Source organism: Panulirus ornatus, chromosome 64 (genome assembly GCF_036320965.1).
Source record: "Panulirus ornatus isolate Po-2019 chromosome 64, ASM3632096v1, whole genome shotgun sequence".
In the NCBI taxonomy this organism is placed as follows: domain Eukaryota; kingdom Metazoa; phylum Arthropoda; class Malacostraca; order Decapoda; family Palinuridae; genus Panulirus; species Panulirus ornatus.
In genome coordinates this window covers 25,226,429-25,241,987 of record NC_092287.1, presented here as the reverse complement: position 1 = coordinate 25,241,987, position 15,559 = coordinate 25,226,429, and the positions used below count along the sequence as shown (strand labels likewise).

The following is a 15,559-nucleotide window of genomic DNA, read 5'->3' as shown; positions in this document are numbered from 1 at the left end:
AACTTATTGCTAACCTTTTCTTCTTTTTCCATGCTCCTTTATCAATCCACTGTTTCTGTCTTTTGATATCAACTGTCTTGCAGTTTTTTCTTTTTAATGGATATTAATCTACAGATTATAATTCTTAGTTTCTTATATTTTCATGTACATTAGTATGCCTAAGAACTTTTCTAGTTTGTATTTACAATCAGTTCATAAACTGGACTTTATTACCTCGTGGATCCTTTGGAGGTCTTTACCCCAACAGCCTGAGCTGGGCCCAGACTGCTGGATTGGGTCACTGGTTGACCAAACTGCTGGAAGCCGCAGCCCTCAGGCCCACATAGCCCCCAACAGCTTGGCTGGTATGGTCCACTTTGTGAGTACGTGTCTAGTGCACTCTTGAACTTCTCTAACGTACATTCCAAGCTGTAGATGGCAAGGTGATGAAGTCTTGGGCCCTAGATGTTTCAAGTGTTCTCTCTTTTTGTGCATACAGCACCTCTGGATCTCAGAGGAAGTATTTTACAGTCTTCAATGCCTTTCATGCCAGCAGGATGTTATTTCCAAATGTAGGTTGGAAACCATATTTTCTTGGATTTTTCAGGTAATCATTTACCCCTCATGTCTATGATCCATAGGGCATATCCTCACTGTTTTTAGTTCCTAATAATTTAGTTCCTCTACCATATTAGTGAAGGCTGTGAAAGATCTCTAAACACTTTCTAATTCTAATTGTGCAATTTTGCCCACCTTTTAGGGTTACGTTTGAATGCAACAATACTTGATTGTGAAAATAAACATCTTTGGTTTTTCTTCCTTTGTCTTGAAGGTCCGTGGGATTCAGCCTGCCATCCCTCTGCATGAGGCAACCATTCTTATGCTGTGTTTGCTGAAGGTTACATTGACACACATTGTTAGTCCAAAGTGCTTCACATTATTCATCTAGTTTAAGATAGTGTCTTTGTCTTCAGTATTTTGTGTTGTTTTGGATATCTTCATTTTTCCTCATACTGGAGGAGTTAAAATATTTCTCCATTAAAAACAAGTTGTTGGTTACCCAGATGAAGACTTAATTTATGTCTCTTTGAATTCTTTTGGCAGCTTCTATTGATGTGATTTCATACTTATTCTTCTATCAATTGCAAAGAATGATATGGAACTGTGGCTCGTGTTTGTGTCGATCAGATATAAAAATTAGGAACAAGAGGGGTGCAAGCACAGTTACTTTGGGAACTGAGCTTTTCACTATGGATTTACTAGATATGGCACAGTTTACAACCAAGCACCATCAAAATTCTGGCTAAATGTACTACCATAGGAGAGAGGGAGAAACTACCTATCTACCTTCAGTGAGATTTTGCCGTGATGACAGGGTTAGCATGTAATGCTCCCAGGTAAAAATAAAAAGAGATCAGGATGCTATGAAGATATGGGACAATTAATAATATTTCAGTGCCTCCTTAAATAGCCCTACAGAAAAAGAAACAGACTGAAGTTAACATCAAAGATTTGGGAATCATTATAAAAGAAAAACTTGAATTTTAAGTAACACATTGATATAACACTTTCGAACCAACTATTAAGTGGTATAATACTTACAAACTTTTGCAACAAAAGATGGAAAACTAAGGATGAAAATGTTTGATGCATACACAAGAAGTAAAATGGCCATATTACATAGCAGTTAAGCATAATGAAATAAACAAAAGAATACAGGAACACTTTATAGGGAAAATTTTGAAGCACATGGACTACCACATGAAATATATATATCTATAATTAGCTTACATAGGTAGTAGTTGTAGGAAGCCAATGGCAAGGGAGATATATTACTAATACTACCTGCCTAAGCACTCCTCAGACCCAGGAAGCTGTCTTTTCTTTCTGCCTCATTCACACATGGAATACTGGCATTCTGTCCACAAACATGCACTCTCTCCTTATCATACATAACACCTGACAACACTTAACTCACACAGCTCATTCCTTGTAACCCTAGATTTTCCTGAGGTGAGCAATATGTGTTAGCTCTGCCTATATATATATATATATATATATATATATATATTTATTATTTTATTCATTTTGCTTTGTCGCTGTCTCCCGCGTTTGTGAGGTAGCGCAAGGAAACAGACGAAAGAAATGGCCCAACCCACCCACATACACAATGTATATACATACACGTCCACACACGGAAATATACATACCTATACACCTCAATGTACACATATATATACACACACAGACACATACATATATACCCATGCACACAATTCACACTGCCTTTATTCATTCCCATCGCCACCTCGCCACACATGGAATACCATCCCCCTCCCCCCTCATGTGTGGGATGTAGCACTAGGAAAGGACAACAAAGGCCCCATTCGTTCACACTCAGTCTCTAGCTGTCATGCAATAATGCCCGAAACCACAGCTCCCTTTCCACATCCAGGCCCCACTCAACTTTCCATGGTTTACCCGACGCTTCACATGCCCTGATTTAAATCCACTGACAGCACGTCAACCCCGGTATACCACATCGATCCAATTCACTCTATTCCTTGCCCTCCTTTCACCCTCCTGCATGTTCAGGCCCCGATCACACAAAATCTTTTTCACTCCATCTTTCCACCTCCAATTTGGTCTCCCACTTCTCCTCGTTCCCTCCACCTCCGACACATATATCCTCTTGGTCAATCTTTCCTCACTCATTCTCTCCATGTGCCCAAACCATTTCAAAACACCCTCTTCTGCTCTCTCAACCATGCTCTTTTTATTTCCACACATCTCTCTTACCCTTACATTACTTACTCGATCAAACCACCTCACACCACACATTGTCCTCAAACATCTCATTTCCAGCACATCCACACTCCTGCGCACAACTCTATCCATAGCCCACGCCTCGCAACCATACAACATTGTTGGAACCACTATTCCTTCAAACATACCCATTTTTGCTTTCCGAGATAATGTTCTCGACTTCCACACATTCTTCAAGGCTCCCAGGATTTTCGCCCTCCTCCCCCACCCTATGATTCGCTTCCGCTTCCATGGTTCCATCCGCTGCCAGATCCACTCCCAGATATTTAAAACACTTTACTTCCTCCAGTTTTTCTCCATTCAAACTTACCTCCCAATTGACTTGACCCTCAACCCTACTGTACCTAATAACCTTGCTCTTATTCACATTTACTCTTAACTTTCTTCTTTCACACACTTTACCAAACTCAGTCACCAGCTTCTGCAGTTTCTCACATGAATCAGCCACCAGCGCTGTATCATCAGCAAACAACAACTGACTCACTTCTCAAGCTCTCTCATCCACAACAGACTTCATGCTTGCCCCTCTTTCCAAAACTCTTGCATTCACCTCCCTAACAACCCCATCCATAAACAAATTAAACAACCATGGAGACATCACACACCCCTGCCGCAAACCTACATTCACTGAGAACCAATCACTTTCCTCTCTTCCTACACGTACACATGCCTTACATCCTCGATAAAAACTTTTCATATATATATATATTTTTTTTTTTTTTTTTTTTTCATACTATTCGCTATTTCCCGCGATAGCGAGGTAGCGTTAAGAACAGAGGACTGGGCCTTTGAGGGAATATCCTCACCTGGACCTCTTCTCTGTTCCTTCTTTTGGAAAAAAAAAAAAAAAAAAAAAAAAAAACGAGAGGGGAGGATTTCCAGCCCCCCGCTCCCTTCCCTTTTAGTCGCCTTCTACGACACGCAGGGAATACGTGGGAAGTATTCTTTCTCCCCTATCCCCAGGGATAATAATAAATAAATGAATAAAATAATATTTATTTATATCTATTATACTTTGTCGCTGTCTCCCGCGTTAGCGAGGAAGCGCAAGGAAACAGACAAAAGAATGGCCCAACCCACCCACATACACATGTATATACATACACATCCACACACGCACATATGCATACCTACACATTTCAACGTATACATATATATACATACACAAACATATACATATATACACGTACATAATTCATACTTGCTGCCTTTATTCATTCCCGTCGCCACCCTGCCGCTCATGAAATGACATCCCCCTCCCCGTGCACGTGCGCAAGGTAGCGCTAGGAAAAGACAACAAAGGCCACATTCATTCAAGTCTCTAGCTGTCATGTATAATGCACCAAAACCTCAGCTCCCTTTCCATATCCAGGCCCCACAAAACTTTCCATGGTTTACCCTAGACACTTTACATGCCCTGGTTCAATCCACTGACAGCACGTCGATCCCGGTATACCACATTGTTCCAATTCACTCAATTCCTTGCTCGCCTTTTGCCCTCCTGCATGTTCAGGCCCCGATTGCTCAAAATCTTTTTCACTCCATCCTTCCACCTCCAATTTGGTCTCCCACTTCTCGTTCCCTCCACCTCTGACACATATATCCTCTTTGTCAATCTTTCCTCACTCATTCTCTCCATGTGACCCAACCATTTCCATACACCCTCTTCTGCTCTCTCAAAACACACTCTTTTTATTACCACATATCTCTCTTGCCCTTTCATTACTTACTCGATCAAACCACCTCACACCACATATTGTCCTCAAAGATCTCATTTCTAACACATCCACCCTCCTCCGCACAACCCTTTCTGTAGCCCATGCCTCGCAACCATATAACATTGTTGGAACCACTATTCCTTCAAACATACCCATTTTTGCTTTCCGAGGTAATGTTCTTGCCTTACACACATTTTTCAATGCTCCCAGAACTTTCATCCCCTCCCCCACCCTGTGACTCACTTTCGCTTCCATGGTCTCATCCGCTGCCAAATCCACTCCCAGATATCTATAACACTTCAATTCCTCCAGTTTTTCTCCATTTAAACTTACCTCCCAATTGACTTGCCTCTCGACCCTACTATACCTAATAACCTTGCTCTTATTCACATTTACTCTCAGCTTTCTTATTTCACTTTACCAGACTCAGTCACCAGCTTCTGCAGTTTCTCATCCGAATCAGCCACCAGTGCTCCATCATCAGCGAACTACAACTGACTTAATTCCCAAGCCCTCTCATCCACAAAAGACTGCATACTTGCCCCTCTCTCCAAAACTCTAGCATTCATCTCCCTAACAACCCCATCCATAAACAAATTAAACAACCATGGAGCATTATACACCCCTGCCGCAAACCGACATTCACTGGGACCCAATCACTTTCCTCTCTTCCTACACGTACACATGCCTTACATCCTCGATAAAAACTTTTCAAGGCTTCTAGCAACTTGCCTCCCACACCATATACTATTAATATCTTCCACAGAGCATCTCTATCAACTCTACCATATGCCTTCCCCAGATTCATAAATGCTACAAACAAATCCATTTTTTTTAAAGAGTTTTTCACATAAATTTTCCAAAGCAAACACCTGATCCACACATCCTCTTCTGCTTCTGAAACCACATTGCTCTTCCCCAATCTGATGCTCTGTACGTGCCTTCACCATCTCAATCAATACCCTCCCATATAATTTCCCAGTAATATTCAACAAACTTATAACTCTGTAATTTGAACACTCACCTTTATCCCCTTTGCCTTTGTACAATGGCACTATGCATGCATTCCAGCAATCCTCAGGCACTTCACCATGAGCCATACATACACTGAATATCCTCACCAACCAGTCAACAACACAGTCACCCCTTTTTAATAAGTTCCACTTCAATATCATCCAAATCTGCCGCCTTGCCGGCTTTCATCTTCTGCAAAGCTTTCACTACCTCTTCTGTGTTTACCAAATCATTCTCCCTGACCCTCTCACTTCGCACAACACTTCGACCAAAACACCCTATATCTGCCACTCTATCATCTAACACATTCAACAAACCCTCAAAATACTCACTCCATCTTCTCACATCACTACTACTTGTTATTACTTCCCCATTAGCCCCCTTCACCGATGTTTCCATTTGTTCTCTTGTCTTACGCACTTTATTTACCTCCTTCCAAAACATCTTTTAGATTTTTTATTTATTTATTATACTTTGTCGCTGTCTCCCGCGTTAGCTAGGTAGCGCAAGGAAACAGACGAAAGAATGGCCCAACCCACCCACATACACATGCATATACATACACGTCCACACACGCACATGTACACACCTATACATCCAACGTATACATATACATACACACACAGACATATACACATATACATAATTCATACTGTCTGCCCTTATTCATTCCCGTTGCCACCCCGCCACACATGTAATAACAACCCCCTCCCCCGCATGTGCGCAAGGTAGCGCTAGGAAAAGACAAAAAAAGGCCACATTCATTCACACTCGGTCTCTAGCTGTCATGCATAATGCACCGAAACCACAGCTCCCTTTCCACATCCAGGCCCCACAAAACTTTCCATGGTTTACCCCAGACGCTTCACATGCCCTGGTTCAATAAATTGACAGCACGTTGACCCCAGTATACCACATCGTTCCAATTCACTCTATTCCTTGCACGTCTTTCACCCTCCTGCATGTTCCAGCCCCAATCACTCAAAATCTTTTTCACTCCGTCTTTCCACCTCCAATCTGGTCTCCCACTTCTCCTCGTTCCCTCCGTCTCTGACACATATATCCTCTTTGTCAATCTTTCCTCACTCATTCTCCATGTGACCAAACCACTTCACAACACCCTCTTCAGCTCTCTCAACCACACTTTTTATTACCACACACCTCTCTTACCCTTTCATAAATTACTCGATCAAACCACATATTGTCCTCAAACATTTCCAGCACATCCACCCTCCTCCGCACAACTCTATCTATAACCCACGCCTCGCAACCATATAATATTGTTGGAACCACTATCCTTCAAACATACCCATTTTTGCTTTCCAAGATAACGTTCTCGACTTCCACACATTCTTCCACACATTTTTCAACGCTCCCAGAACTTTTGCCCCCATGGTTCCATCCGCTGCCAAATCCACTCCCAGATATCTAAAACACTTCACTTCCTCCAGTTTTTCTCCATTCAAACTTACCTCCCAGTCGACTTGGCTCTCAACCCTACTGTACCTAATAACCTTGCTCTTATTCACATTTACTCTCAGCTTTCTTCTTTCACACACTTTACCAAACTCAGTCACCAGCTTCTGCAGTTTCTCACCCGAATCAACCACCAGTGCTGTATCACCAGCGAACAACTGACTCACTTCCCAAGCTCTCTCATCCACAACAGACTGCATACTTGCCCCTCTTTCCAAAACTCTTGCATTCACCTCCTTAACAACCTCATCCATGAACAAATTCAACAACCATGGAGACATCATGCTCCCCTTCTGCAAATCAACATTCACTGAGAACCAATCACTTTCCTCTCTTCCTACACGTACACATGCCTTACATCCTTGATAAAAACTTTTCACTGCTTCTAACAACTTACCTCCCACACTATATATTCTTAATACCTTCCACAAAGCATCTCTATCAACTCTGTCTTATGCCTTCTCCAGATCCATAAATGCTACATACAAATCCATTTGCTTTTCTAAGTATTTCTCACATGCATTTTTCAAAGCAAACACCTGATCCACACATCCTCTACCACTTCTGAAACCACACTGCTCTTCCCAAATCTGATGCTTCGTACATTCCTTCACCATCTCAATCAATACCCTCCCATATAATTTCCCAGTAATATTCAACAAACTTATAACTCTGTAATTTGAACACTCACCTTTATCCCCTTTGCCTTTGTACAATGGCACTATGCATGCATTCCAGCAATCCTCAGGCACTTCACCATGAGCCATACATACACTGAATATCCTCACCAACCAGTCAACAACACAGTCACCCCTTTTTAATAAGTTCCACTTCAATATCATCCAAATCTGCCGCCTTGCCGGCTTTCATCTTCTGCAAAGCTTTCACTACCTCTTCTGTGTTTACCAAATCATTCTCCCTGACCCTCTCACTTCGCACAACACTTCGACCAAAACACCCTATATCTGCCACTCTATCATCTAACACATTCAACAAACCCTCAAAATACTCACTCCATCTTCTCACATCACTACTACTTGTTATTACTTCCCCATTAGCCCCCTTCACCGATGTTTCCATTTGTTCTCTTGTCTTACGCACTTTATTTACCTCCTTCCAAAACATCTTTTAGATTTTTTATTTATTTATTATACTTTGTCGCTGTCTCCCGCGTTAGCTAGGTAGCGCAAGGAAACAGACGAAAGAATGGCCCAACCCACCCACATACACATGCATATACATACACGTCCACACACGCACATGTACACACCTATACATCCAACGTATACATATACATACACACACAGACATATACACATATACATAATTCATACTGTCTGCCCTTATTCATTCCCGTTGCCACCCCGCCACACATGTAATAACAACCCCCTCCCCCGCATGTGCGCAAGGTAGCGCTAGGAAAAGACAAAAAAAGGCCACATTCATTCACACTCGGTCTCTAGCTGTCATGCATAATGCACCGAAACCACAGCTCCCTTTCCACATCCAGGCCCCACAAAACTTTCCATGGTTTACCCCCAGACGCTTCACATGCCCTGGTTCAATAAATTGACAGCACGTTGACCCCAGTATACCACATCGTTCCAATTCACTCTATTCCTTGCACGTCTTTCACCCTCCTGCATGTTCCAGCCCCAATCACTCAAAATCTTTTTCACTCCGTCTTTCCACCTCCAATCTGGTCTCCCACTTCTCCTCGTTCCCTCCGTCTCTGACACATATATCCTCTTTGTCAATCTTTCCTCACTCATTCTCCATGTGACCAAACCACTTCACAACACCCTCTTCAGCTCTCTCAACCACACTTTTTATTACCACACACCTCTCTTACCCTTTCATAAATTACTCGATCAAACCACATATTGTCCTCAAACATTTCCAGCACATCCACCCTCCTCCGCACAACTCTATCTATAACCCACGCCTCGCAACCATATAATATTGTTGGAACCACTATCCTTCAAACATACCCATTTTTGCTTTCCAAGATAACGTTCTCGACTTCCACACATTCTTCCACACATTTTTCAACGCTCCCAGAACTTTTGCCCCCATGGTTCCATCCGCTGCCAAATCCACTCCCAGATATCTAAAACACTTCACTTCCTCCAGTTTTTCTCCATTCAAACTTACCTCCCAGTCGACTTGGCTCTCAACCCTACTGTACCTAATAACCTTGCTCTTATTCACATTTACTCTCAGCTTTCTTCTTTCACACACTTTACCAAACTCAGTCACCAGCTTCTGCAGTTTCTCACCCGAATCAACCACCAGTGCTGTATCACCAGCGAACAACTGACTCACTTCCCAAGCTCTCTCATCCACAACAGACTGCATACTTGCCCCTCTTTCCAAAACTCTTGCATTCACCTCCTTAACAACCTCATCCATGAACAAATTCAACAACCATGGAGACATCATGCTCCCCTTCTGCAAATCAACATTCACTGAGAACCAATCACTTTCCTCTCTTCCTACACGTACACATGCCTTACATCCTTGATAAAAACTTTTCACTGCTTCTAACAACTTACCTCCCACACTATATATTCTTAATACCTTCCACAAAGCATCTCTATCAACTCTGTCTTATGCCTTCTCCAGATCCATAAATGCTACATACAAATCCATTTGCTTTTCTAAGTATTTCTCACATGCATTTTTCAAAGCAAACACCTGATCCACACATCCTCTACCACTTCTGAAACCACACTGCTCTTCCCAAATCTGATGCTTCGTACATTCCTTCACTCTCTCAATCAATACCCTCCCATATAATTTCCCAGGAATACTCAACAAACTTATACCTCTGTAATTGGAGCACTCACTCTTATCCCCTTTGCCTTTGTACAATGGCACTATGCAAACATTCTGCCAGTCCTCCGGCACCTCAAGATGAGTCATGCATACATTAAATAACCTTACCAACCAGTCAACAATACAGTTACCCCCTTTTTTAATAAATTCCACTGCAATACCATCCAAACCCGCTGCCTTGCCGGCTTTCATCTTCCGCAAAGCTTTTACTACCTCTTTTCTGTTTACCAAATCATTTTTCCTAACCCTCTCACTTTGCACACCACCTTGACCAAAACACTCACTCCATCTCCTCACATCACCACTACTTGTTATCACCTCCATATTAGCCCCCTTCACTGATGTTCCCATTTGTTCCCTTGTCTTACGCACTTTATTTACCTCCTTCCAAAACATCTTTTTATTCTCCCTAAAATTTAATGATACTCACTCACCCCAACTCTCATTTGCCCTCTTTTTCGCCTGTTGCACCTTTCTCTTGATCTCCTGCCTCTTTCTTTTATACATCTCCCACTCATTTGCATTATTTACCTGCAAAAATCGTCCAAATGCCTCTCTCTTCTCTTTCACTAATAATCTTACTTCCTCACCCCAACACTCACTACCCTTTTTCTAATCTGCTCACCTCCCACGCTTCTCATGCCACAAGCATCTTTTGCGCAAGCCATCGCTGCTTCCCTAAATACATCCCATTCGTCACCCACTCCCCTTACGTCCTTTGTTCTCACCTTTTTCCATTCTGTACTCAGTTTCTCCTGGTACTTCCTCACACAAGTCTTCTTCCCAAGCTCACTTACTCTCACCACTCTCTTCACCCCAACATTCTCTCTTCTGAAAACCTCTACAAATCTTCACCTTCGCCTCCACAAGATAATGATCAGACATCCCTCCAGTTGTACCTCTCAGCACATTAACATCTAAAAGTCTCTCTTTCGCGTGCCTATCAACACGTAATCCAATAACGCTTTTTGGCCATCTCTCCTACTTACATACATATACTTATGTATATCTCTCTTTTTAACCAGGTATTCCCAATCACCAGTCCTTTTTCAGCACATAAATCTACAAGGTCTTCATCATTTCCATTTACAACACTGAATGCCCCATGTACACCAATTATTCCCTCAACTGCCACATTACTCACCTTTGCATTCAAATCATACATCACAATAACATGGTCTCGTGCATCAAAACTACTAATACACTTACTCAGCTGCTCCCAAAACACTTGCCTCTCATGATCTTTCTTATGCCCAGGTGCATAAGCACCAATAATCACCCATCTCTCTCCATCCACTTTCAGTTTTACCCATATCAATCTAGAGTTTACTTTCTTACACTCTATCACATACTCCCACCACTCCTGTTTCAGGAGTGGTGCTACTCCTTCCCTTGCTCTTGTCATCTCACTAACCCCTGACTTTACTCCCAAGACATTCCTAAACCACTCTTCCCCTTTACCCTTGAGTGAAAACATCCAGGTTCCTTTCCTCAAACATACTACCTATCTCTCTTTTTTTCTCATCTTGGTTACATTCCACACACATTTAGACATCCCAATCTGAGCCTTTGAGGAGGATGAACACTCCCTGCATGACTCCTTCTTCTGTTTCCCCATTTAGAAAGTTAAAATACAAGGAGGGGAGGGTTTCTAGCCCCCCACTCACGTCCCCTTTAGTCGCCTTCTACGACACGTGAGGAATGCGTGGGAAGTATTCTTTCTCCCCTATCCCCAGGGATAAAAACATCTTTTTATTCCCCCTAAAATTCAATGATGCCATTTCCCACATCAGTGAAGTAGCACCAGTAAACAGACAAAGATAGACCCATCCACTCACATACACACATATATACACTACATGTACATATACATATCAACATACATATACATACACAAATATATACACACATACAGATGTACGTACTCAAACTTGCTTACTATCATCCATTCCCTGCACCACCCTGCCCCACAGGTAACAGCATTGCCACCCTCCCTGCATCAGTGAGGTAGTGCCAGGAAAACAGACAAAAAAAGGCCACATTTGTTCACACACAGTCTCTAGCTGTTATGTGTAATACTGTGAAACCACAGCTCCCTATCTACATCCAGGTCCCACAGACATTTTCCATGGTTATCCCAGACTTTTCTCATGCCCTGGTTCAGTCCACTGACAGCATGTTGACTCTGGTATACCACATCGTTCCAATTCACTTTATTCCTTGCATGCCTCCGAACCTCCTGCATTTTCAGGCCCCAGTTGCTAAAATTCTTTTTCATGCCATCCTTCCACCTCCAATTTGAAATTGTTCTCCTACTTCTTGTTCCCTCCATCTCTGACACATATATCCTCTTTGTCAACCTATCGTCACCCATTCTCACCACATGTCCAAATTATTTCAACACACCCTCTTCTGCTGTCTCAACCACACCCTTTTTATTACAACATCTCTTTTACCCTTTCATTACTTACTCAATAAAATCTACTCACACCACATATTGTCCTCAAACATTTCATTTCCAACACATTCCTTGCAACCTATATAATATTGCTGGAACTACCATTCCCTCAAACCCATTTTTGCTCTGAGATAACATTGACTCTTTCCACACATTCTTCATTGCTCCCAGAACCTTTTCCCCTCCCCCACCCTATGACTCACTTCAGCTTCAATGGTTCCATTTGCTGTCAAATCCACTCCCAGGTATCTGAAACAGTTCACTTCCTCCAATTTTTCTCCATACAGAATTATATCCCAACTAGCTTGTCCTTCAACCCTGCTGAATAAGAGCATGGTTCACTTCCAATTTTTCTCCATTCAGAATTATATCCCAACTAACTTGTCCCTCAACCCCGCTGAATAAGAGCATGGTTATTATAACCATACTCACATTTACTCTCAACTTTCTCCTTTCACACACTTTTCCAAACTCAGTCACCAACCTCTGCAGTTTCTCACTCAAATCAGCCACCAGTGCTGTATCACTAGCGAACAACAATAGACTCGCTTCCCAGTCCCTCTCATTCCCAACAGACTGTATACTTGCCCTTCTCTCTAAAACTCTTGCATTTACCTCCCTAAACACCTCATCCATAAACAAATTATAATCATGGTGACATCACACATCCTCGCCACAGACCCGACCTTCACTGGGAACCAACCATTCTCTTTTCCTACTAATACACACCCTTGATAAAAACTTCTCACTGTTTTTAGCAGCTTACCTCCCAAACCACATATTCTTAATACACAAAGCACTCCCCCCTTGACTCCTGTTTCCTCTTTTAAAAATTGAAATATAAGAAGGTGAGGGTTTCCAGCCCTCTTCAGTTACCTTCCATGACATGTGGGGAATAAGGAGGTAAAATTCTTTCTCCCCTAACTCACATATAAAAATGAATATATAATATTTTTTGTCATACTTAATAGCTGTTTCACATGTTAGTGGAGTAACACCAGGAACAGGTAAAGAAATGCTGCATCTGTTCATATCTGTTCTCTGGTTTAACCCAGATGCTTCACATGCCCTCGTTCAGTCACTGACAGCACGTCATCCCATGTATGCCACATCTTCATAAATCACTGTGCCCCATGCATGCCTTTCACCCTCCTGCATGTTCAGGCCCTGGTCACTCAAAATCTCTTTTTCACTCCATTCTGCAAGTTAGAATAACCAACCTTGTTGGGGAGACTGAAAATGAGAACAGTAGTGACATTTCTGATCTGGGTAGGAAAAAGGAAGAAAACAGTGATTGATTCACCTATTGGAGGGAATATGAGGGAAAACTAACCTGTTTCAGGGAGAGTGAGAGAGGAGCTTCCCTAGATGAGAGAGAGAGTGAAGTAAATCTGGATAAGAAAGAGTGAGGCTAATAAAAATTACCTGTGGGAGAGTATAAGTGACAAAGTGATCTGAGTAAGAGTATCAGATGATTACCTGCAAAATAAATTGAAGTAACTGACCTAGCTGAGAGAAAGAGTATGAATGAGAAAAAGAAAAGTATGCTTGAGGAAGAGTGTGCAAGAAACTGAAGGCAGTTAACCATACAGAATGAGAATGTGTAAGAGCAAAGGATGTGCTTGAAGGAGAGCAAGAGCAAGTGATCTGGCTGAAGCAGACTGAGAGCAAAGGACCTCTTTGAAGAGGAGTGAATGACAGCAATTGACCTGGTTGAGGGAGAAGAAATGCAGCTAAAGAAAGAGAGAGAGAAGTGCTGACAGAAAAGGAGAAGCACGGTAAAGCGGACAAACCATAATGATAGACTAATGAGAGCAAATAATTTTGTATGTGAATGAATGATCTTGGTAAGGAAGAGTGGGAAAGGTAGTAAATGATCTGGGGGGAAAAGTAGATTATAACAGAGAGCAACAAGCATTTTATGAAGAATATGGAAGTAACTGACCTGATTAAGAGAGAGGGAGCCAGCCTGAATGGCAGCAAGGGCAGCCTGCACGGAGTGGGCTGCACCAGGTGCTGATGTTGGTGATGATGCGCTGGTGATGGGTGTGTGAACCACCGTGGGCGTGGGAGATGGGGAAGGCAGGGGACATGAAGTGTGGGGAGGAAGCATAGGTGGGGGAGACGGTGTGGGAGAGCACCCACCATTACTGGACCGACTGGTCAGGTCACGAGCCTGTTGGAAACATTCCAGGTTTAGTCACATGTGATACTCTGTAAACATTATTAATTATAATACCTTACTGTTTTCATGCCTTTATATTACAAACCTTAAGTTTTACTAGTTACTGAAAATGTAAAACTACATTGAGCTAGAACTCTGTAGGTTTAGGTTCTTATACCTCAAGAATACATCCTCTAGAACTGGTGTGCCACTTCATATCAGCTCCACAAGGATGCATTAATCTACTAGCCTGATATATATGGATGTATGTGTACCTGATCATTTTGTCTCTATCATTTAAACTATATCAAAATTAATAAATCTCTAATGGGAAGCAATCTGCAAGGACAAACATTGCCCAAGTCTACCACATATGCTGCTGACTTGGAAAACAATAACAAAAGACCAACAATAATAAGCTGGGCCTACTTGGCAATGGTGACAACTCATACTGTCATGGGTTTTCATACACTTGCTCCCTGAGGTCATGTAAACCTGTAATACACAGTGCAAGTGACAGAAACTCTGCCTGTGTATGATTAGAGACCAACAGATATCCGAGTGTATCTTTTGGGAAAACATAAACTCATGGATCCTTGTCTTTAGCCATGATGGAACATGAAACTGGGTATTCCTCTGATTTGGTTACTTCTGATGAAGTTGTCCTTTTTCCCATTCCTATCATTACGTATTTCTCTGGATTCTTGGGAGTTTAAAAAGTTCCTTGGTAGAACACCATGTTCTGTTGTACCAATGACTGCAATCACAGGCACAGGATTAACCATGTAAGCAAGTGCTATCCTTCATGAAGATCGTCCACACTCACCTACCGATCAGTTTGGTCTCCATTGTGACCTTAAATGAGGCATTCATGACCCATCTCCATTTCTGTGCTGCCCCAGCTTATAAACTTTGACTGAAGAGTGAATAGATGTGTGTGTGTATGTGAGGTTGTGGTGTTCCATTTCAGTGAAGGGCACTAAGTCCATAGCAGGGGAACACACGATTGCAGCACAATTGGTTCAATCAAATCACCGGGCACAGTTGATTGGTGGCAACCCGCACCAAACACAGCAATAGCAGCCA

General features: G+C 42.2%; 1 protein-coding gene across 4 annotated transcripts in view; it reads right to left on the bottom strand.

Annotated features, from left to right (window-relative positions):
- LOC139746255 (uncharacterized) overlaps positions 1-15,559 on the bottom strand; it is a 367,928-nt gene that overhangs the window by 25,821 nt on the left and 326,548 nt on the right. For all 4 annotated transcript variants that reach the window (XM_071657280.1, XM_071657278.1, XM_071657277.1 and 1 more), the window contains one exon: positions 14,255-14,485. In XM_071657280.1, coding sequence (XP_071513381.1) covers positions 14,255-14,485 — 231 coding nt within the window. The remainder of the gene's footprint in view (positions 1-14,254; positions 14,486-15,559) is intronic.